This window comes from Peromyscus californicus, unplaced genomic scaffold, assembly GCF_007827085.1.
Source record: "Peromyscus californicus insignis strain IS unplaced genomic scaffold, ASM782708v3 Scaffold_5__1_contigs__length_169319896, whole genome shotgun sequence".
Classification (NCBI taxonomy): Eukaryota; Metazoa; Chordata; class Mammalia; order Rodentia; family Cricetidae; genus Peromyscus; species Peromyscus californicus.
The window spans coordinates 49,950,874-49,976,349 of record NW_026294573.1 but is presented as its reverse complement, the minus strand read 5'-3'; the positions used below and the strand labels follow the sequence as shown (position 1 = coordinate 49,976,349).

The 25,476-nt window shown below is 40.3% G+C and overlaps 1 protein-coding gene across 3 annotated transcripts in view; it reads left to right on the top strand.

Moving 5' to 3' along the window:
- The window catches only part of Lepr (leptin receptor), a 101,940-nt gene that overhangs the window by 51,499 nt on the left and 24,965 nt on the right, over positions 1-25,476 (top strand). For all 3 annotated transcript variants that reach the window (XM_052717418.1, XM_052717417.1, XM_052717419.1), the window contains exons 6-14: positions 506-648; positions 2,120-2,264; positions 8,759-9,049; positions 9,200-9,317; positions 11,817-12,016; positions 16,623-16,771; positions 18,596-18,755; positions 18,871-18,953; positions 25,100-25,316. In XM_052717418.1, the coding sequence (XP_052573378.1) occupies positions 506-648; positions 2,120-2,264; positions 8,759-9,049; positions 9,200-9,317; positions 11,817-12,016; positions 16,623-16,771; positions 18,596-18,755; positions 18,871-18,953; positions 25,100-25,316 (1,506 nt within the window). The remainder of the gene's footprint in view (positions 1-505; positions 649-2,119; positions 2,265-8,758; positions 9,050-9,199; positions 9,318-11,816; positions 12,017-16,622; positions 16,772-18,595; positions 18,756-18,870; positions 18,954-25,099; positions 25,317-25,476) is intronic.

The following is a 25,476-nucleotide window of genomic DNA, read 5'->3' as shown; positions in this document are numbered from 1 at the left end:
TTATTGCATGGGAAATTTGTTTTGAGTTGAGTAGGTGTGTTTGGATTGTTATTTTACATGAACATATATGCTGACTCTTGCCCAGGTCTGTGCATTTTCTGAATATTGTTCTGCACACTGATGTTGTCCTCATGACCAGTGAAAGCAAGTACAGTGACTGGAACTAGGCAGAGACTCCACGTAGGTTTGAAAATTACTAGGCAAAGTGAAGTTAGGCAGACTTTTTATGGAAGGAAATTACATTTATCAAAACAATCCCACTTACTGGTTTATCGTCTTTCCCACAGAGGGGAAAGAGAGACAGTGGTTTGCTGTGATAAGTATGCTACAAGGGATGGGCCCATCATGCATCTCTGCTTTACTTCTGTAATTAGCCCTCAAATGATTTAACTTTTTAAGTATTTGAAAGGCAAGCTATGCTGGAAGTTCATTTCAACCTCATTTTACTCGGATATGATTGCCATGAAAATTGCCTGAGTTAAAAGTCTTTTTTTCCCTCCTTAAGTGAAACCTGATCCACCGTTAGGTTTACAAATGGAAATCACAGATGATGGTAATTTAAAGATTTCTTGGGACAGCCCAATGGTGGCACTCTTTCCACTTCAATATCAAGTGAAATATTCAGAGAATTCTACAGTTAAAAAAGAGGTAAGTATATTTTGGTAAAGAAAGTGAAACTTAAGAATCAATGGAAGATTCCTAAGTCTCTTAGAAATTATCCATGCCTGTGCTTTCTAGAAAGGATTGAATTATATTGAATATTACACATTGAAATAATTTATACACACTACGGAAAGTCCAGTTATAAAATTTCAACATAACCGTTTTCATCTGTAGAGTGCTGCTGATTTACAGTGCATTCTTACTTTTCCATTGCTCAGTGTGTTTACACACAACGTATGCATTTGTGTTGTGAAGTCAGTCAGCATCCTCTTTGGCCTATGCTAATGTGTTTTTTGAGTGCCTGTTTGTTGCCAGGAGCTATTCTAGATGCAGCAACATACTTTGGGATCCAAGAGGATGAGGAAAGATTGCCGTAGTAAGTGGAGGTTTCAGAATGCCTCGTTGAGAGGGTGATATTTGAGCAAGGACTTGGAGGAGATGGCTCTGTAGGGGTCCGGGGAACTGGATGTCGAGTAGGGAAGAGCAGTGCAGAGGCCAGTGTGACTGAGACTGCCAGTGAAAACAACTGGCAGTGGATGACATCAGAGACAGGAGTGGGCGGGGAGGAGGAGGAGGAGGTCACGAATGGCCTGTGGGGTCATGTGAAAGCTTTCGTAGCACATAGTGAACCAAAGTGTTGCATCATTCCAAGGTAGAAATCAATCTTTTTAGAACTGCGTTACTCTTCTGAGGCCTTATTTTTACAGGGAGCAGTTCAGGAACCCTCAATGTCGGGTGTATAGATGCAGAGTTAAGGCTACCGTGAGATATTTTCTCATAGTAAGTCAGAAATTACAGGACCGTAAATATGAAGGTCCTGATACTGTTCTAGGCATACCTTATGCTTTTCATGATTTTTAACCTATGACCCCTTTATTCCTCTCCCAGTCTGGAAGAGAGCAGGGAGTTCAACTGAAGCACATTCAAGGAAAACTGAATGTGCTGCACAGGCAGATCCCAGCAGGAGTGTGTTTTCTACAGGGTTTGACCTCGGGTGCCTTCCCCTCTGGTTTATAAATGGTGTGTTGACTCATGCCCTGTAGTTCAGGATCATTCATGGCCTTCTTCTCGTGCAGCCTTCCTCTCTAAGACCCCCACAACCCTCTCTACACCTCTGCGCATTGTTTTCTGCCAGATGTACGATGGATGGCAAAGTGGTTGTAGGATTCCTAAAAACTTTGGCACCATTTCCGCCAAATCCTCAAGACCATATTGGAATTCGTATTCAGTTACTACTCGTTAATTGTCACAATTTGATTTGATCTATTTATAAATTTATACTGACAGATGCATTTGTTTTTCATTTGGTCATGGATCTCTGTTTTAATTCTGTAGCCAGGCAGTTCGTCTGTAAGATTATACTTCTTTGAGATTTGCCAAGGCTTACCTCTTATCAGCTTTGGCAAATGTTCCTCACCAACTTGATGCTCTGCTGTTTCAACCTGACATTTAACAGGTTGCCGAAGTTGTCTCCGATCCTTTCCTGCTGGTACACAGTGTGCTTCCTGGATCTTCGTATGAGGTTCAGGTGAGGAGCAAGAGACTGGATGGCTCGGGAATCTGGAGTGACTGGAGTTTGCCTCAAGTCTTCACCACACAAGGTAGGCCTTGTAAAAGTTTCTCTGGAAATGTTCTCCCAGGCCTGGCCTTCCTTACCATGGGTGTATCATGAGCATCTTCAATTTTTATTCCCCACAACAAGAGGGGAAATAATATTAACATTTTATTTAAAATTTGTTTTGGAGACAAGGGTCTGGTTATATAGCCTAGCCTGATCTTGAGTGTTGGGAATAAAGACATGTGTGCCTATGCCCTGATACATTTTTACACAAATCTTGAGAAGGCTCATTTGTTAATGAAAATTACATCAGAGTTCTTACGTATTTGTTTCCAAAACACCCTCTTATGGAGTTATTTTTTTAATATGAAAAAGAGAAATATTTAGGCTAGGCATGGTGGCCCATGCCTGTGAATTCCAGGATTCTGGAGCGCAAGGCAGGAGGATTATGAGTTTGAGGCTGGCCTTGGCTGCATAATGGAACACTTCAAAAAGATAAAAAGTTAACGTGAAATTTCCACTTTAAAAACCTAGAGTGTATACCACTTATGTTGTTAATTCTTTAACTTACGTTTAGAATCCAAGTGTATTCATTTGAGATAAACGTGTTAAATGCTTACTTTTAGAGGTGTGTGTGCACATGTGAGTGTGTGGGGGTGGGGGGGGGGGAGAGGGGTGCCTACAGAGGCCCGCGGTTGATTTTGGCTATCTTCTTCCACCTTCACCTTATATTTGAGACAGAGTCTCTTCCTGAACCTGGAGCTTGCTGATTCATCTGGGCTAGCTGGCTGGGCGAGCCCCTAGGATCCTCCTGTCGCTGCTTTCCAGTGCCCAGATCACAGGCTTTGGTTATTGTGCTCGGCTTTTTATGCAGGGCCGGGGATCTGAACTCAGATTCTCAGCCTTGTGCAGCAAACACTTCCTTTAGTGGGCCATCTCACCAGCCTGCTTTTGGAGTTTTCAGAGTGAAGTCTTCATACTTTCAGAGTTGGCTTAAAACAACAGAAAAAAAAAAAAACCCTGCTCATATATTTTTTATTAGCTATAATTAATACAGGGAGAGGGGACAAAGAACTCACAGACCACACAATATCATGAGATGCATTACAGGGGAAAGAGAAGCATCTTCATTAGCAACATCCTAGAGTCTTGGTGCATGCATTCCTGGGGAGGGGATGAACCTCCAATTCCTGGTTCTCATGAAGAGAGGCATGCACATCAGTGTTCCTTGAGCAGGGCACAGGTCAATTGGTGGGCCTAAGAGTGGTCTCAAACCAGGCAGAGGAACTCCAGTTCCTGGAGATGGGGCTACAGGTAGGGATGGAGTGCCCTGTCCTGGAGGGTACCAGGGCTCCCAGAATGCCAGCAGGAGCAGCAACAGCAGCGGCTGCTACTGTGTCTCTTACTTGGTCATTACCTGCTGGGATGGACTCCAGCCACTTGGATAGGACCAGGTGGTCCAGCGAGGGTCTGGGGATTAGGAACACCAGTTGCCCTTCTAACTCCAGTACCTCTTGTAGTGCCAACAAATAGTACCCGAGCAATGCTAAGTATTTTTAGAGGGTGGACCCTCCACCAATAGTGGATACCATATTTTCCCCTTGTATTGACATCAGACCCTAAAACTGTTTGTGGGTTGTTTTTTCTTTCTTCCCTCACTCTGGCTATTTTGCATTCTTTGGTTTGATCCCTGGATTCATCATAACTCAGAGGATCAAATTTGTATTCATGTCAAAATCCATCAAAGTGTCAGTAAAATCCAGCCATTTTGGAGGATACATCTCATTCTGTAGTCAGTGTGTGGCAATATCTTGCCACTGTTTCCTGTAGATGTGATTGCTGTTCCACAGCATCTGGTGTCAACAGTAAAAAATTGATTTTACCATCAGATTTTCCTACCAATATGTAAGTTTGGTAGAAGCTTTTCAAACTGTGGGTGGGTCCTGTTCTTTTTTTTGGAATCAGCTGCCTTGATGTTCCTAACTGCTACAACAACCTGTTGGTATCAGCTAAGAAAGCCTGGTACAGCTCTACCTGGAAATCCACCCCAGAGCTTGTTACTACTCAGAACACTGTGAGTACAACTGACACTCTTGGGTGCTCATTGAGGCTGGCCAACATTTGACCTAGACTTCCACCTCTGGCACATGCGATGCAGCAGGCCTTTGCAGGTGTGAGTGATCTCCTGGGCTCTCCATCTGGCTGCAGTGACTCACAGACCTGTGTGTCTGGCATCCAGCCACCCTCTCCTCTCTGCCTACTTTCCAAGATATTTTTAACATCAGAGAAACTGCGGTTTGTTCACAGGTTCCCTAGAGAGGTGAGATGCAGCATTTTTCAAAGCCCTGAGAATCTTGTGCCATTGCCAACCCTGCCACCGTTGAGTTGTGATTTTAGGAAGACGCTTAATTGTCCTTTGGTAGTCTGCTTGTTCAGCTTAACTGGAGTTGATTTACTCGAGTTGATTGTGGATACACAGAAATGGCAATGCAAAACATTGAGCACAGTCAATCTATTTCATCCAACAAGTTTCCTTATTGATTACATTGTATTGAAGAAGTGTTAATTGGTCAGAAAGCAAGTTACATCAATGTCTTAGAAGCATTGATTGTGGTGTCTACCAGTTTACACAAGAGCCATCATTATGATTTCTTTGGAGAGGTTCTTAACCTTTCTGTGCCTCAGTTTCCTCGTCTGTAAGATCAGGATGTTTTTATATGGATGGCTTTTGTATGGTGAAATAACACAATGGAGTGTGTATCACAGCACCTGACTCTTAACAGACATTCAGTGAACATCAGATACCATCTTAGTTTACGAGATCACAGCCTATGTGTTCAGAATCTCAAAACCTAAAGAGCTGGGAAGAGCGTCACTAATTGCTTGGCACAAAGTAAGTTCATGAGAGGGAGCTAAACCAAGTGTTGAGACCTGGGGGACCCGGGGACCTGGCATGAGGAGACTTAGATGGGGATTTTATATCTTTGTTCCTCAGATAGCTTTCTACTGTTCCCATGTATGTAATAAGAGGCTGATGATTCAGCTTTTGAAGTTTATGGTTGGTTCCTCAGGGAAACTGAATCTTCTATTAGCAGGTCTTACTGACTAGCTGTGCCCTACGAGTCATATGGGGGGAGTGAAAACCACAGTATCCCAGGTGAAGGATTCTGTGTGGTGCTGTGGGGTCAGGTTGGGAGGGAAGAGGGGAGCTGTGCAAAGGAAATAGAAGGCCCCCATGCCTACCCACACTGAAAGCCTGTCTTTATTAACCACTGGGCAATGTGCTTAGCTTCTATAGAAAGATGTTTCTTTATTTTCTTGTTTTACTTCATAATTAAAATTTAAAACTTCCCCCCTTCAAGAAAAAGAGGCAGCATTAAAAGAATCAATGTTGTTTTTCAAAGCTTGCTGGGATTCAAGGCTGAATATAAATGCTATTTTAGAAACTTCATATAATATACTGGCTTGTTGCATTTTGCCAAATATTTGATCTCGTTCAGTTTAGGTCTTTAGATAGATTATGTTTTCAGCTCTGTTTTTCTTTACAATGTACGTCAATATCTGCACGTTTATATTTGCTTGTTTTTTCAAATGCCAGCTCACACTTTGCATTCTTATATAATATAGTCATGTGGGGGATCCCTGCAGGTGTCATACAGGGAAGCAAACTGCACAAAGAGATAGGAATGAAAACCCGGTGCAGATTGACTTTGTCAACCTGGATCAGACTTCGGGGAGTTCATTTTCAGCATATTTAAAATACAGTACAATTTGGGAAAAGGTTTCCATGCACCAATCAGTGCAGGTACACAATAAAGCTTAAGATGTGACTACACAGAAACTCTTTGACAAAACACATGTGACCATGAGAGTGAGTTCTATAGCTAGAAGACCTAGAATCCAGTGTGGTCTCTGATGAGAGCATAGAGGTCAGCAGGCCATAAAGTAGTCGTGACATCTCCCCTAAGGATGGGTAACAGTCTAGGGAGGGAAGAGTCTGGGATAATCATTCTGGGGAATTAGGGTGAGAGCTGCCCTTTCAGATAGCAAAAAGGTCACCAGATCATTAACCTCCACTCTCAGCTTTCTAGATGGAATGTAGGTATTTGATTTGCATCTCCTCCACTGAGAGACACCTCTGCATGATTAACATTCCTGGTTCTCTTGGTTCTTCTCTGTGAAGATAAGGACCTCTGTGCCCCCAACACAGTCAGATACAAAGCACACACACACACACACACACACACACACACACACACACACACCCTTATCAATTAGCTTGTGTAATAGTCAATCATATGACTATTAACAGCTAGACTTTTATTTATAACTCAGGTGTATCTCTAGACTTCAGACATCCTGAACAGAAAAATACGGGGGAAAAAGTGAGTAAATAGCTACCTTCTAGTCAAAATTCCCCCCAAAACTTAATTGTAAAAAAAATGAATTTTGGCTCTTATTTTAGGTGTTAGTCTTGACCCAGTTGCTTTGAGCCTGTGACAACATAGTCTGTCAGCAGTGGGAGCCTGTAGGAGAGGAGATCTGTTCAGCTCACTGCTGCCAGAATGCAGAGAGGTGACGAAGGAGCCTGGGTCCCTATCAGGGGCACACTCCAAATGTCCCGACTCCTTCCACTGGACGGTCCCTCATGAAGGTTTTATAGATCCCAATAGCAGCACAGACTGGTATCCCAGCCTTTAGCTTCTGGGCTTTTGGAGAAATTTAAGGTCTCAACCATAATGCTGCCTGATCGTCTCAGATGGCTTAGCTGCCTCTGAGGGCTAGGTGAGGATCAAGAGAAAGAAACCCACTGTATAAGAAACAAACTAAGAGGCTTGCATTGGGAACGAAAACTAGTCCACTTAAGAAGCTCCCCCAAATATTTCTCTTTAGAGTATTATCCACTGTGCTGACATAATGGCTGGTGATGTGTGCTGAATCACAAATAATCTGTATAAGCAGGCTCCCTGTTTTCCCTTTAAAGAAAATTCAGCACATCTGCTCCTAGAATTAAAAAGTCCATTTTCTGGGATTGTGATAAACACATTCTAAAAGAACTTTACCTAAAAATGCTTTGATTCATGGCCTATATTCTTTGAGTAATTAATATCATTACTATTATCACTAGAATATCTCCTTTTAATAAAATTCATTAATGTAGATATTGTGAAGTTATCAGTGGTTTTTGGCCATATAAAGTCATAGCTGTCCTATTCTTCAAACTAAATTTTGCATAATATTTACTAGGATGGAATTTGTGCTCTTTTGAAAATTAAGTATTCAACATTTATTTAATATGTTTCATCAATTTTTGGTATAAATTTATAGATTGTCACTTTTTATTTTTGTGTTAAAGCCTAGATTTAAGCATTTAATCAGTCACAAACCATACATATTTCAACTTTATTTCTCAATTAAGCCCCACTAGATGAATTTGATGTTGAAATACCTTGAAGTTTTAAAAATAATCTGTAAATAAAAATGCTTATTTTATGAGAGTTACTCTGTCCCTTTCTAGAAAATAAGAGTAGCTCTGAGGCTTTGAGACAGTTCAGTGGTGAGGCTGTGGTACACACTGAGTGGAGTTAGTCATCTCTCAGGTGTGTGACAGGCACAGGTCAGCAGGGAGTCCCATTCACGTGAAGGCTGCATGTCCTCGAGGCTGGGATTATAGTCATGCCCAGAATCCAGTGCTTCTGCCCAGTGTGATCCTGTTTCTGTTTACCATAGATAGATACACTGAGTGCAAGTGTCCAATGTGGATGGTACATATAAAACCATCAGAGTCAATTTGTCATGATATTACAGAGCAAACTATTTTACCCATTTCTTTACCTGTTTGTTAGAAACTTTCATAAGTATGAAAAAAACAATAGCAACAATCCCCTTTCTGTCCAGATTTGGTATCATAGTGATCTGTGCTAAGAACATGTGCTATGTTTCACCGATTCTCTTGAAATTTTAAAACTACATTTATTTTTGCACGCACACATGGGCCATGGGGCACATGTTGAGATCAGAGAACAACTTGTAGGAATCAGTTCTCTCATTCCATCAGGTGGGTCCTAGGGATCAGACTCAGGTCATCAGGCTTGAGTCTTTATCTGCTGAACCATCTCTCTGGCCGTTCTTTTTTCTTTAACGTTTATTTATTTACTTATTCTTATATGTGCCCACATGTACACATTCAGTTTTAAATAGTCTGGTAGAAAATGAATCATGGTGGAAATAGATGATGCTCCATTTAGCTAATTTTGCCTGTCACTTGGAAAAATGACAGTTGCTAAAACATAGTTGTAATGAATAAGCCCCATGTTTGGAAGCTTGTGATGGTGTTCATGGAGGCGCTTTTCATTTGAGAGCAGGGATTACTGGGGCTCTACAGGGCTGTGCAGAGCATCAGCCAGTCTCTCAGTGCACTTACTTGATTATTGGCAGGGTAACTAGGAATGTGGGGATCTCTTTCCTGTGGTACAGGCTGCTCCCATGATGCTTTCTGTTTCCATCTGAATGCCCATCTTTCTTTCTGTGTTACAGATGTCATGTACTTTCCACCCAAACTTCTGACAAGTGTTGGATCGAACGTCTCCTTTCAATGCATCTACAAAAATGAAAACCAAATTATTTCCTCAAAACAGATAGTTTGGTGGATGAATCTAGCTGAGAAAATCCCCGAAATACAGTACAGCGCTGTGAATGACCACGTTAGCCAAGTGACTTTTTCCAACTTGAAGGCCACCAGACCTCGAGGGAAGTATGCCTATGACGCAGTATACTGCTGCAGTGGGCAGGAGTGCCATCACCGCTACGCTGAATTATATGTGATTGGTAAGCACCCCAAGGCCTCGTTTATTCTGTCCCACAAGATTGCTCATTGGCATGAACTGTGTTAGAGCCCTATGAAAGATGTCAAGAAAATGTTTTTCATGATTTTTGGTGTTCGTACTTCATATTAATATTTTAATGTGTTTTAAATAGATGTCAATATCAATATATCATGTGAAACTGATGGGTACTTAACTAAAATGACTTGCAGATGGTCACCCAGCACAATCCAATCACTTGTGGGAAGCACTGTGCAGTTGAATTATCACAGGTATGTATTGTGTTTGCTTCTTTGTTTTTCCCTGGGCGTGGCTCAGTTAGATTTTCTGTTAAATCTATTATGATAGCAAATATCTATCTATCTATATATTTTAACTTCATATTATCATGTGTGCCAACCAGTTTCCTGGGATTGCATTTTGCCTCTTGAGTGACATGCAAGAGAGGCAAGAGATTTATTTCATATGTGGTGTATTTAGGCTCAGAGAATGGGCTAAGGTAGGCTGAGCAAAAAAAGGTGAGGGGGCTGGAGAGATGGCTCAGAGGTTAAGAGCACTGGCTACTCTTCCAAAGGTTCTGAGTTCAATTCTCAGCAACCACATGGTGGCTCACACCCATCTGTAATGAGATCTGGTGCCCTCTTCTGGCCTGCAGGCACACATGCAGGCAGAACACTGTATACATATTAAATAAATAAATCTTAAAAAGAAAGTTGAACATCATTCGGCTAAAGATCAGCATTTTAGGAAAAAGAGGCAAAGGGACAAGATTCTACAGGATGGGACTGTGTTTTAGAATGGAGTGAATTAATTTAGGATGAAACAGTGGTTAATAAGGGGTAATACGTTCCATCAAAGAGAACTGTGTGTTTATTTATTTTTACCTTTCTTTGTATTTCCCTTGTCTCGACATAGCATGTGTCCTAAATTGTCTCTCTGTTGAGAGGATAAATGCCTCCTTATTTTTAGAGGATCCCATGGTAGCCGTCCAGTATGTTTGTTACTCTATACTCTGATATTAAAATTTGTAATGGAGAATCTCAGTTTGTGCCCATTTAGTCTTAAAATCTAAAATTTCAACTCGGAAAATATATCTCTTCTCTCAAATCCTGTGATCCAAACTCTGTCCCTCATGATCTGCGTTGACTCCTCTGCAATATTGGAAGAAAAATGGCAATTTCCATATTTCCTAAATGGGAAAATTATTGTCTTTATCTTATGTGCTATGAATATTTTTAAAACCAATTGAAAGTTCGTGATAGGCCATTTTAATTACATGTCTTCTCGTGCATTTTCACATGCAAACATATGTTTGTCGAACACCGTTTTATAAGCCCCATGGCTCATTTCCCATCCTGACATTCACCGGATCCTCATGTAGTCAACTACAAATATTTAGTGAGGTTTTGGACCTCCCACATATTAATTTCCTTGTCTGTAAAATTCCAAGTTGTCTGTAAAATGGAGAGAATGGTAGGATTTATATGGTTTGTAGGGGGCAATTAATGGCATTTATTGGCAATTAATGGCTTTGCAGTTAAGTAACACAGTGTCTCCTAGGAAACATTGCATTAGAGTAATCAATGAATTGCTGTCATGATGATGATGCTAATCGTTCCAAGTTAGACCTTTGCCACTGTGTCTGCACTGCTATTTTCTATTCAGTGACGATTACAAACCCCTCTGTCATTGGTATCTCTCACTCACCACTGGTTATCTGAACACACACACACACACACACACACACACACACACACACACACACACACACACACACACACTGATAACCTTGAGCAGAAAATATTACAAAGATGGTAAATAAAAGATTTTAGTATTTTCATTTTCTTTTTCCTTCTCATTTTCATCCCTGTTGAGAGAGTAGTCACAGCTTTCGTCTTTTAAACACCATTTTCAGAGCAGTGTCAGAAGGACCATTTCAAAGAGAAGAAACACATTGTGTTCTGTGAGGAAGTAGGTTGGTTGAGACCTCTAATGTTTAAAAAAAAAAACGTTCATTTCTGAGAAAATGAGTAATATATTTCACGACCATTCGTGTATGGATCAGGATTTGGCATGCATTTTCATTACATCAGTTTGGACTAGAAAGTATTAGGGAACTGGCAATCAAGCCAAATGTTCCCATCAGTTACATTCTCATTTTCTGTTGGAATTTAACTCACTGTTTAAAGTGAGAAGAATCTGCTTTCCCCTCACCATAGAAGTACCCTCAGTCCTGTTTTCGATCCTTATTGCTACAGTCATGTCACTGATGCAAGCCTCTAGTACAGGGGTTCTCAACATGTGGGTCCTGACCCCCTTAAAAACCTCTATCTCCAAAAAATACTTACATTATGATTCATAACAGTATCAAAATTACAGTTATGAATTAGGAATAAAATAATTTTATGGTTGGGGTGACCACAACCAGAAGCTGTTCTGAAGGGTCGTAGCACTAGGAAGGCTGAGAACCAGTGGGCTGGTGTAACGATCACAGTCCTGCACTCTATTCCTAACCTCCCTTCTTGTCAGCTCTTCCCATTTCCTTCACTACTCCTTACTCATGCAGTATGTTTATAGTTACTGTTTTTGTGGAAAGACTAAGATCTGGAGAGAGCTAAGAGCTCAAGAGTGCCTTTCTAATAAAAGCACCCAGGTTTTAGACAGAGAACATGATCTCTTCTTTTGAACCACAAATCAGATTTCTAAAATATCTTCTTCCTCTTATTAATACTGCACATTAACTGGATATATTTTTTTAAATATTTTTTAAGGAGCAGCCTGTATTGTTCCGATAGTCCGTCTATTCATCCTGCATCCGAGTCCAAAAGCTGCATCTTGCAGAGGGATGGCTTTTATGAATGTGTTTTCCAGCCCATCTTTCTATTATCTGGCTACACAATGTGGATCAGGATCAATCATTCTTTAGGTTCACTTGACTCTCCACCAACGTGTGTCCTTCCCGACTCCGTAGGTATGTGTATTTTCCTTAGATTTGGGTGCCATTTTCCAATCACGCTAGATTTTGAAGAAAAAAACCTTACGAAGATCTCTAGTTTTGAGCTTTTATTACCATCTTGAGTCTATGTTTATATTCTCTGTAGCAGGTTTGTTTATAAATATGGATAACAGATTCATAGCACTTGGATACTTCCATGCAACACTTCCTGAGCTGCATGCGTCACTGTGAGTGCAATTTTGTGAGGATTTTCTGACATATAAAGGATCCCTGCCGTGTAGTTCTGAAAGCATTTGCTATTGTATTTCTAAAAGTTTCATTTGGATAATATAAGCTGAGTAATCGTATTTCAAGACTTTAATTTGTGAGGCTGCGTAAGAGGCATTTGAAATATCTAAAGAAAGTGAAGAAAATGGACAAAGATGATGAGATCTGTAATGATATTCACAGATTTTTTTTTTTAAAGTATTGAGATCAAAGGATTCAAAGAACCTTTGAGGCATTTGATGAGCTGGGTGGTAGTGGCGCATGCTTTTAATCCCAGAACTTGAGAGGAAGAGGCAGGCAGATCTCTGTGAGTTAGAGGCCAGCCTGGGCTATAAAGTGAGTTCCAGGAAAGGCTCCAAAGCTACACAGAGAAACCCTGTCTCAAAAAATCAAAAGCGCGCGCGCGAGAGAGAGAGAGAGAGAGAGAGAGAGAGAGAGAGAGAGAGAGAGAGAGAGAGAGAGAGAGAATTGATGTATTCTTCCAAAGTCACTGTGGAATATTTGAAAAATGACCCATTTCTGGTTATTTATTTTGTTGCTATATGTAGCTAGGGTTTTCCTGCCTGGCCCACAGTCAGGACAAATCTCTCTCACCCGCCAGTTCCACAGCCGCTCAGACCCAACCAAGTAAACACAGACACTTATATTGGTTGCAAACTGTATGGCCGTGCAGGCTTCTTGCTAACTGTTATTACAGCTTAAATTAATCCATTTCTATAAATCTATACTTTGCCCCGTGGCTCGTGGCTTACCGGCATCTTCACCTGCTGTTTGTCATCACGGCGGCTGGCAGTGTCTCTCTGCCTCAGCCTTCCATTTCCCAGCTTTATTCTCCCCCTTGCCCTGCCTATACTTCCTGCCTAGCCAATGGCCAATCAGTGATTTATTTATTGACCAATCAGCAACACACGACATACAGACCATCCCACAGCAGCTATACATTATTATATTATGCAATTATGTCAAAAATCAGTATATTTTTCTATTAATCAGCACACATTTGAAGTAGAATCTATTTTTTTAAATATAGGATGAACTCACTTTAGTTATTAGATCTGTTTTCCTATATAAATGCCCAACTGATTGGTTATCTCTTCTGTTGCATGATTCCATTGTGTTTTCACTGCAAATGGTACTTTTCTGTTTGTCAATTATCTAGTCTAATAAAGGGCCATGAACAGTCACGCACAGCATGAAGCCAGCAATTGTTCTCTGGATAAGCCTGGGTGCTTTGCTTCCCAAAACTTAAAGAATTTTAAGTCAGGCTCATCTTGCCTTAGGAAGAGAGCAATGTGGAAATGAACCTTTGGGATGTAAATCTCAGCTCCACCTCTTCCCAGTTATCAAAACTTGGATTAGGCACGTAGACATTCTGTACCACCCATTAACTGTGTGTAGCTCTTCATACTTCCCTGATGTGTGCATCACTGTGGGCCCACTCCCTCCTGGTAGTCACTGAATCCATCCACGTGACCCACTGAACCACAACCAAAGAATCAGTTCCTACATTGTCTCAAATGTGGATATTTCCTTTCTTGAAAAGAAATGGCCTTTTCCAGAGATGAAAGTTTGATCTTCTTATGGGGTTAGCAATGGATACTATCATGAGCTATGAGGAATTTAATGATCATGAGAAACTACATACTAATGGCAATTTCAAGGTGTTTTGTCCTGAATGGTCTAAAGTACTAGTGTTGATTGCTTAAAAGATTAAAAAGTACTGCTCAAACAAGAGGCCATGCTTTTTACACAGTGGTTGTTTTTAGAAATGAGACGTGGGGGAGGAGAATGATGGCAAACACTTATGTTGTGCCAATCCAGGAATTCTTTGTTCCCTATGAATCAACAGGGTCCTGACTTACAGAGAGCTTGAGGGAACCAACAGGTTTTGGGAGTAGACCATGAATGTCTTCAGAGTCTTTTCCTATCTTCCCCCATACAACACCTGCATAACACCCTACCTGTGGTTTTTCAGTTTATGAGTTGGTGGGTTTCTTTCTATTCATTTCTGTCACTAGAGTTGTGTACTTCATATTCCAGTCAAGAGCCATCTCTCTTTGGATAGTTCAATGGCAGAGGTACCCATCAGAATAGTTTCCAAGAAGAGGAACATCCTGGCCATCATCTTAGAGACCTCAGGTGTTAACCTGTTAGATGCTGGCTCATGGCAGCTGTGGAGGGGGGCTGAGGGGATCTGAGATAGGAAGGGATGCTTTCAGGAGAAAAGTTCCTTATCAGCTGGTGTGGAAGTATAGTACTTAAGCATTTTAGCACATTGCTATGGCAGCTGAACCCACTGCTCCATTTAGGGGTATCCATCACAAGTAAAGACAAGATTGATGTGGTACTGTGAAGGTCATGCTTGTCATGACACTCTTAGGAGATCTAGAGGCTTAAGCTGTGCTTGGACTTCCAGGTTCTAGTCCAACAAGTCACGTTTCCTTATAGTCTTATTAGCAAAAATGCTCCTCCATTGGAAAAAATTGATGATGTTGGGCAAATGCATGTTCTGGATGTAAGTCAAAGTTAGGTCAAGAGCAGCAACATAAGATGTTAAAAAAGAAAGGTAACTGGGTGTGGTGCACACCTTTAATCCCGGTGCTAGGGAAGCAGGGGCAGGCAGATCTCTGTGAGTTCAAGACCAGCTTGATCTATGCAGTGAGTCCTAAGCCAGCCAGGGCTACAAAGTGAGACCTTATGGAGAGAAGGGGGCAGGGAGGAGGGGAGGGAGGAAGAGGAAGAAGAAACAGGGTTGCTGTGAGCCACAGAAATATGAAGTAGGAATTCAGCTGTCAATGACAAAAGCTAATATCTGGAAGAGTAGGACTCTTCCAGAGGATAAAGCCAAAACTCAAGGAGTGTTGGTGATACTGGCTTTTCAATATGTTAGCTGTATCCTGCAATGACTTTCTGGTGTGCTATTGTAGCTTTCCCATTTGATTCTTTTCCCAAGAATTTCTACCAGTGTGGTTGATCATTCATTGGGCACAATTTCCCCTATACAATTGGGGTATTTGGATAACATCCCCAGGCCTTTGTTCCCCCTTTTTAGCATTAGACTCAGAAGTCTGCCTTTCTGTAGTTATCTTCATTAGCAAGCATCCAGCTAGGGCCATCTCCAGACAAAAGTATTTTATCTGAGATACTTGCCAAACATACAAGGACAGACTGCAGACAAATAAGCACTCAGACTACCTGCTAGTTTCCTGAGATAAGGTAAATATCTTACTGAGATAACTGCCAAGGCCAGGCGGATATTAGGTTCAAAACTTTATTTCTTGTCCAAATTAAGCTTAAACCTTTCTCCCATAGCCCAAGTAGTATCCCTAGTTCTAAAAGATTTCCCCTTTAACAATGAACTCAAAGATAAGAGCTTTTACATACCAGGTGCATCAAGCTGTGACACAGGCTATCTAGCAACCAAGTACACTTGCTCCACCCTACCAGAAATGGTGCAGTCAGAGAATTGCTGATTGTATGTGTATATAAACTGGAAACTTGAGAGAAGATGGAAAGAACTAAGAGAACAATGGGAGAACAGTAGAAGAAGGGATAGAGAGGAGCTAAGTATGAGAACAGAAACGAAGCTGTGTAGACAGAATTGACTGAGAAGAATAAAGTGAATAGACTAAAGAGCTTAGGTTCATTCGACATCCCTCAGATCAATTTTTTCACTGCTGGTAGTGTCTCTTCTAGAACTCTGGGAAAAGACTATAAGGGGCTGGACCTCTATAGTCTTTGTTATAAGGTAACCATCTTCTGTGCATTTCTATATTTTTATGTATTTCATCTTTAAACATGTCTTAATTTTTTGTTAAAATCATTTGTGATCTTAGTCACCTTTGCCTCTATTTTCTGCTTATTAAAATCTGTTTCCGGGGGCTGGAGAGATGGCTCAGTGGTTAAGAGCACCGACTGCTCTTCTAGAGGTCCTGAGTTCAATTCCCAGCAACCACATGGTGGCTCACAACTATCTGTAATGAGATCTGGTGCCCTCTTCTGGCCTGCAGGGACACATGCAGGTAGAATACTGTATACATAATAAATAAATAAATCTAAAAAAAAAAAATCTGTTTCCTCAGATTATAGAAAGCAAGCTTCTAATAGCTCAGTCAGTGTATTCTCTGATCTTGCAAAGTGACATGGATAATGTACTGATGAGGTTTTCAGTGAACCTTTGTGCTTACAAAGTGGAGATAATCATTTTTCTTATGTATTACACAAAGCTGTAGGGATGAGTCAATGAATGAGAAAGCTTTCAAAAGGATACTATTACTTTATAGATATGAAGTATAAAGATGGTTAATATTGCTGTTTAAGTTACTATTATATGTTATTATTTTTAAATTTCTAGTAAAACCACTACCTCCATCTAGTGTGAAAGCAGAGATTACTATAAACATTGGATTATTAAAAATATCTTGGGAAAAGCCTGTCTTTCCAGAGAATAACCTTCAGTTCCAGATTCGATATGGCTTAAATGGAAAAGAAATACAATGGAAGGTACTTTTTACTTCTAATTGTTTTCCTCTCCATTCTCTCTCTCTCTCCTTTCCCCTGCCCCTCTGTAAATTGGAGTCTCTCTGTAGCCCAGGCTAGCCTCAACGTCACCCTGTAGCCCAGGCTGGCCTTCAACTTGTGAACTTCTGATGCTTTACTCTCCCAAGTGCTGAGACTACTAAAAGCTATTTAAGTGTTTTATGAACATACATTAATTATACTTAATAATGGGTTTCATTATGATATTTTTATATACATACATATATATATATATATATATATATATAATTATTCTGATCATATTCACCCCCTCTTACCACCTCTTATCCCCCTACCGCTGATCCCCTTCCTCTTCCTAGCCAATCATCTTTCTCCATCTTTGGTAAGGAATTTTTCCACAGGAACATGGGCAGCTTACCAGTGGCTATACCACTGAAAAACATGTCTCATCTTCCCTCAGCAACAACAGTGAAACCCTCAGGTATAAGTGGGGGCCCTGTGAGCCCCTCTCCCTTCCATAACCAACCTCAAGCAGGTCTCTTGTAAGTAATCACAGCTGCTGAGAGTTAAACGTGCAACAGCATCTTCTAATGTTCCGGAGTTTCATTGCTTCCCACTGTCACTGGTACACAAATAGTATACTCTCCTGTACTGTGTAATTACTTTCATTACTTAGATCAGTGGTTCTCAACCTGTGGGTTGCAACCGCTTTCCCAGGGCTCACATATCAGATATTTACATTATGATTCATAACAGTTGCAAAATTACAGTTATGAAATAGCAATGAAAATAATTTTATGGTTGGGGGTCACCACACCATGAGGAACAGTATTAAAGGATCACAGCATTAGGAAGTTTGAGAAGCACTGACTTAGACTGTTAAAGTCTAAGTCCTTGTAAGGAACAAAAGCATACTTGGCAGGGTGTTTTCCCAATGAACTGTTCTGTGAAATAGAGATTGCCTGGCTAACTAGGCTCGGGAAACCCTGCCTCATTGCACCTTCCTGGGGTAGAGATCCAGTTTATGACATTAAAGGTTTGGAGAAGGCCTTTTTTGAAGAAATATTTGCCATATTTCATCCTTTGTTTCCACACTCATTGTTCAGGGACCCACATTTTGCCTAAGCTTCTGATATCTTTCAGTATGTACATGCATGGAACAATTGGAAAGAGGCTACCATTTTGTTGTTGTTGTTTTGTTTTGTTTTTTGTTTTCAGAACAGGGTTTCTCTGTGTAACAGTCCTGGCTGTCCTGGAACTCTTTTTGTCGACCAGGCTGAACTTGAGCTCACAGAGATCTGTCTGACTCCCAAATGCTGGGATTAAAGGTGTGAGCCACCATCGCCCAGCTCAAAAGAGGCTACTTTTATTACACAATCATAGAGTTGAGTGTGTATATGAGAAGTTTTGTGTCAGTTTTGCAGGGGCAGCTTGCGAGGAATGGAAATGAAAGAAACCCTGATGATGTCATTAGCACAATGACATTAGTTGTGGTGTATGTGAGTCTTATCCCCTAGAGAGGAGGGCCCTATCTGACCGCCATTTTTGAATTCTTGTCTTTGTGTTGGAGAGAGGATTAGAGGACAAGGATTAGCAGTAGGGCAAGAGTGTGTTTGGAATTGACCTTGCTAGTGCAATGAGACAACAAGGGAATGACCAGATGTGGGAGGCAGCACTCTCCTGACTGGCCAAATGTCATGTGTTTTTGAAGTGAGACCATAGAACATCACTCTGTCTTACATTTGTAATAATGTTAAGATCTAAAATAAAAGAGCACTTCAGGACCCATAGGAGGCATGTGTGTTGACAGTGTGACTTCTGTTACAGACGCACGAGGTATTTGATGCAAAATCAAAGTCTGCCAGTCTGCCGGTGCTGGACCTCTGTGCTGTCTACGTGGCACAGGTACGCTGCCGGCGGTTGGATGGACTTGGGTACTGGAGTAATTGGAGCAGTCCAGCCTACACACTTGTTATGGATGTGAAAGGTCTGTGAACATTTGTTAATGTTTCTTGAAAGTGCAGAAGCGTGTGCTTCAAATGTGGCTGAAAACATTTCCTTCCAAGAACATGTGTCCAACTTGGGCTCCCTGTCATTTGCAGTTCCTATGAGAGGACCTGAATTTTGGAGAATAATGAGTGGCGATGTTTCTAGAAAAGAGAGAAATGTCACCTTGCTTTGGAAGGTATTTCCAATTTCTATCTTTTATTTTATCCTGAAGTTATGTTTGTCAATTCTTTGTTTATAACCCTGTCATTATTAATCTCACAAATGACCCCAAACCTTATGTTTTAATGCATTTTGGAGATGTGGCTGCTCAGAATTAAGCATCTGGAGTTCTGACATAGTCAGGAGCCTTTATTATTTTCTCAGGCTTTTATTTATTATATTATAATATAATAAAATTATAATAATTATTAATTATAATTGTAGAATTGCTATTCTGGAAAAGTCTTGGACTCTTTGGGGTTCATATTTGTCATCTGTCTCAGGGTAAGATCACTAAATGATAAATAGTGTTGCTTTAAGCCCACAATTTTTTCTCAGTTGAATCCTGAACAATGTAAATAAACATGGATTTCCCTTAACACTTTAAGCACATAAGATGTAAGAGAATATTTTATCTGTGTGATGGCATAGGACAAGTTTTTCTATAATGATGGATGATAAACTTGGAAATGCCAAAGCATCCATTCTTCTGAAGAGTTGATTTCTATCCCAAACAAATAATTTCAGGAGTAGATATCAAGCTTAAGACTGATTTAGGAATAAAATACATGAGGTAGGCAATGGTATGTTTATTATGTAAATGTGAAATTAATTTTAATCCCCAAGAGGAAAAAAGTCAATGTATGTTTAAAAATAGTTTCCTAGCCGGGCAGCGGTGGCCCATGCCTTTAATCCCAGCACTCGGGAGGCAGAACCAGGCGGATCTCTGTGAGTTTGAGGCTAGCCTGGTCTACAGAGCAAGATCCAGGACAGGAACCAAAACTACACAGAGAAACCCTGTCTCGAAAAACAAACAAACAAACAAAAAAACCAGAAAAAAAAAACAAAAAAAAGAAAGAAAGGAAGGAAGAAATAGTTTCCTGATCTAAAACCAACTCCCATCTAAAAATTGGGGTATGTAAGAGCTTGTGTACACTTAGTTTATAATTCCAGTTACTATATAATTTTGTTTACATGGTAATGCAATTTCTAAACTGTCTTCCATTTCAACATTTTTACTTGAAAGTATCATTAATAATTGACATTAATACTTGGTAGATAGTGAGTATTTCTTCAGAGGGGGATGGGCAGTGACATTGCTCAGACATTGGAAGGGATAGCCATGAACAGAATCTAAGTAGCTTGTCTTTATCTCCTCGTAGCTCTAACAACTACCCTGTGGCCCAGGATGCGGTCACCTTCTCTCCTTCCCCATACTCCATTATGCCGTTGAACAGAACAGTGGCTTTTCTTTCTAGGTAGTTCCTATGGTTACCTTATGCCTGACTCCCATGTTTCCTCAGTGATGTTGCCTGTTAGAACTTTCTATAATGGCAAGAACACTTTGTGTGTGCATTGCCCAACATGGCAACCACCTGTGGCTTTATGGCTTGAGTTGTGTCCAGTGTGATGCAAAACCTACATTTTCACTTTTGCTTAATTTCATTAACTTAAACTTAAATGCTTACAAGTGTCTAGTGGCTGTCGTATTGGATAGTAGAATGGTATAGATTCCTCAGCGTTGATCTGAGGGCAGGGATAACATCTTTACTTGGCCTGCGGTCTCTCAAAGTACTTGACTGCCTTTCCTTGGATGAACTACCCTTTAATAGCTCAGTTTCTGTCTTGTGTTGCTTCTGTTTCCTAACCTGAGCAGTAGTTCAGTGATTCCGGTTCCTGTGTTATTCTGTGTTGCATCACTAACAAAGTCCAGGTGACAAACAGCTTATAAGGAAAAAAAGGTTTACCTTGGCTCAGGGTTTCAAAGCTCCATGTTATGTTGGTGCCGTTGCTTTGGGACCATCATGGTGGGAGTGCATGTCTTAAGAAACTGACTCTCCCTCAATGGCGGCAGGGACATGAAAGAGAACAAGGAGAAAGAGAAGGACCTCAACATGCCTTTGGAGGGAATCCCCCCTAATGACTTCACTCCTTTCCACTAGGCCTTCCCTCCTAAAGTTTGCACCTCTTCCCAGCAGCACAGCTGGTGGTAAACATTTATCACCAGGCTTTGGGGGAGATATTCAGGAGCCAAAGCACATCACCTCCCTAATCCAGGGTCTAAAGCTCGAGTAAGATTTCCTAAGAGTATGCAGTCTATGTGCTGCATGTCCCTCGGAGTTACAGGGTAAGTGTACGTGCATGGAAAACAAGTTCTGAATTTCTGGCAAGGTGGCTCAGGCATAAAGACACCTTGCCACTAAGCATGATGAGTCTGAGTTTGATCCCTGGGACCTGCACGGTGGAAGGGGAGAGCTGACTCCCACCATTGTACTCTGACCTCCACATGTGTGCAGAAACACACACACACACACACACACACACACACACACACACACACACACTAATAAATAAACAAATAACTAAATGTATTTTTAAAAGTAAATAAAAACTATTTCTCTGGTATTTTTACATGTAAAACTTTCTGTAGTATGCTTTTTCGTCAGACTTTCTTTGGACTGCCAGCCCATAAATAATGACATGGAGATTTATTATTATTTATGAAATTTTGGCTCTAGCTTAGGCTTATTGTCAACTAGCTCTTATAACTTAAATTAACTCATATTTTTAAATCTACATTCTGCCATGTGACTCAGCTACCTTTACTATGTACCATAGGTCTGACCTCTTCAGTGTCTCCCTGGTGTCTCCTGCATACCTAGATTCTCTTCCCAGCGTTCCTCTCTCTTCCCAGAAGTCCTACCTATTCTTTCCTGCTTAGCTATTAGCCATTCAGCTCTTTATTAAAAGAATCACAAGGTACCTTAGGCAGAGACACATCTTTACAGTGTAAACAAATATTTTGCAATAACTTTCTTTTAGAGTAGTTTTAGACTTATAGAAAAATAGCAAAGAACATAGAGAATTTCCTCAAATTCCCACACCCTGTTTTCTCTATGAATAACATCTTATATTAATATGATACATTTGTTGCAATTAATTAATTGCATCATTGTAACTAAAGTTCATAACTGATTCCTGTCAAGCTGGAATTTTGTATAATTTCTCCCAAATATTCTGATGTTTGCTAATGGTTAGATAGCCAAATGGGGGTTGGGGTACAAAGTATACATTTTTAAGCAACATTTTGTCATGTTAGGTTAAGTCCACATACTACCTCAGGACAGGTGACTCTTGCTAAGATGGCATTGGGAGCTGTGTAGCCCCTCACCATACAGTGACTCTCTCCCTTTCTATGTTGTACTTTTTGGAATGAAGTCACTGTGACAAGCTACTGCTTGAGGAATGAGAGCTAAATTTCTGCTTATGAGTGGAGAATTTATAACAATGACTTAGAATTCTTTCTCGTGGCAGACTTTTATGTTGCATCAAATTTATTTATCTAGTTATTTATATCAGTGAGGACTGTGAATATTTGTTTATGGGTAATAATCAAATATGGGCTGAGCATTTTTTGGATTTTGGAATATTTGTGCATTCTTTAGCAGTAAAACATTTCTAATCAAACATCTGAAATTCAAAATGCTCACAGATTTGAAACTTTTTAGGTATCATGTTAGCACTTCATGAGTTTTGGATTGCAGCACCACTGGATGCCAGGTTGAGAGATGCTGAGTCTGAACTGTCTTATGACATCTATTTTATTACATAGTTCACCTTTCCTCCTTCAGTCATTAGAGCCTCCTTGAACTGAGCCATGTCTCTGACCTGTCCCCATCATTTGAGGTATGACATTCAAAATTAAAAAAAAAAAAGATTTCTACACTTGTTTATTTGTTTATTGTGGGGTGTGTGGACTCTGGAGTAGCCCTGACACATGTGCAGGGTCAGAGGACAATTTACAGAAGGTGCTTCTCTGTCCCCACCATGTGGGCTCTGGCATTCACACTCAAGTCATCAGGTTTGGTGGCCAAAGCGTTGACGTCATCAATCTCATGAAGCCTACTGTTCTTTAGTTTTTCAGTGTTAGTAGGTTGAACTTTATTAAAATAAATTCTGACTTGGGAAAGACTGTCAAGAGAATGAAAAGATCATTGCAGCTAGGGTGCTGCAGCTTCAACAATAAGAAAACAAATATCTCAACAAAAATATAGACCAAATATCTGGTCTACATATCTAACCAAAGGAGACCCACAGGTGGCAAATAAAAACATGAGAGGCCTCTCAACATTGTTTGCCATTGTGGAGGATTTACAAAGTGAAACAGCAACGAGGTATGATTCCACATCTATTAAAATGGCTGATTTCTTTTCAAAGACATTTGAAATTGCTAATTGAGAATACAGAGCATCAAGAAACTTGGTTTGCTGCTTGTGGAAATGCAAACTTGTGCAGCCATTTTGTAAGCTAAATGTAGCCTTGATGGACCATCGTGCTCATGGATGCTTATTTGGGTGACTTAAAAAGCTTTCTCTACAGGAAAACTTGCACATGAGTTATTCAGACCACTGTATTCATAATCATTGTTACAGAATGAGACTCTTCAGTAGAAAATGAAATGGTGGCACACAACACTACACATTTTTCCAAACCCGAAACTTCATATACAAAGAACAAACGCTAAAGTATACAGATTTTTTTTAAAAAAAATCATAGACTGGAGGATTCGAGGATGAAATACAGATTAGGTTATGGCTATCACAAGTGTATGAAATTACCTCAGTGCAGGTAGCAAGGGAAAAGGCTTAGTTAACTTTAGAAATGAGTCTAAAGTGTGAAAGATGGAGGATGCTACATAAATATTTTGGAGTTGTGCATTTTTTCCAGGGATGTAGGCTAGTAGTTATTATGTCAGTGTATGTCTGTCTTGGAATGGAAAAATTAAGAAGGTGGATGGGGCAGAGCACAGGTGTTTTTTTTTTTCTCTGCTCTCTCAGGAAGCTCCAAACTAGGAAGAGAATCAGCCAGAACGATTCTCATCATCATTCATTGGAGTTAGAGATCAATATCAGCTCATGTTAAGCACAGGTGGGTTCTTATAGACATATTTAGAGATATGTATATGTACAGGGGTCAGTATACAGGCATATATTCTTGATTTTTCTAAGCTAAGTGGGTCTAAAAGTTAAGACAGTTCAAAGAGGAAAGAGTGTTTCCAACACTATTATTCCATCAAAAAAATCAGGACTGAGAGAAATGCTCCTTTCAGGGCTGGAGCAGTAAATGTACAGGTGAGCTGTGAGCATCTTTCAGTATCCTTGATTTTTTTTTTTTTTACTACTGGTTGAAAAAATAAATATTAACATACCAAAATGACATGGGTTTTTCAGATGAAATAAAACTGGTATTTTTTAGAGACTTTTTCTTATATCTTACTTCCACCCTACTACTGCCCACAAGGTTCCACCCCCTGCAGAATACATGCATCTTTTTGAGTGTGTCTCTGCCACTTTTCACTTGGAGACACTTGTTCTAATCTGTGGTGTAAAGTACAGATCTTTGTAGCTTTCTAAGGGATTGGTAGCATTTAATTTTCCCTGCAATAGGTAAAGGTGATTATTTGGTAAGGGAAGGGTATTCTTGGACTCTTCAGAATGGAAGAGCATGGAGCTGGCATGTGTTTTACGCAGGAATCTTTCATAACACAGTATCATTTTTTTTATAGAAAGCTATGGGACAGAAATGCCCGAATAGCTTCTGTTATTTGTTAACTTTCAAGGTTTTGTTTTGTTTGTAAAAACTCCTCTTGCTCTAGATAATCTTCCAAGCGTATCCTAAGGAGAGCAGTGGCAGATTTACTTGGGTTCACAAAGTGATGATAACCATCTGAGCCTTTGCTTGCTAGTTAGATGAGGAAACTTCTCGTCAGTCTTTCTCTACAATAGGGTGGACATTCTTAGTATTTCCTATGTATTTTTCATATTTCAAATGTCCTGACTGTGTTCTTACTTCACTCCCTTTAATTTAGTCTCTGGGTCCAAAGAAAACCATGAGGAGGGAGAAAATAATGTCCCTGTGCTGCACGACTCCTAGATATGACCATGCCTCCTGCATCTCATACAGTTTCAATCCCACCCCTCTCCAACACCTTAGCACTAGATTGAGCAGTGGCTGCCTTGATCTAACTCCTGCTTCCTGGTGGGAATATAATCAGAACTCTACGAGCTCAGTTGGTATAAACGCTGTGGTCCATGCGCTAATTCATTTTTGTGTTTACTCCAGCCCCTGATGAAAAATGACTCCCTGTGCAGTGTGAGGAGGTATGTGGTGCAGCACCATACTGCCTACGATGGGACATGGTCAGAAGATGCGGGAGATCAGACCAATCTCACTTTCCTGTGGGCAGAACAAGTGCATACCGTTACAGTTCTGGCCGTCAATTCCATCGGTGCTTCACTTGCAAATTTTAATCTGACATTTTCATGGTCAATGAGTAAAGGTAAGAGATGCTCAGAAATAGGTGATTGCCCTGTTTGTTTATTTTATTTGTTTTTATGGTGGTCCATACAGAATCCTACTATTGTTATTATCATCATCACTATTATTTTAGACTCACTATTAAATTATGATGTGGCCTGCTTGCATGGCTTTTTGTGTAG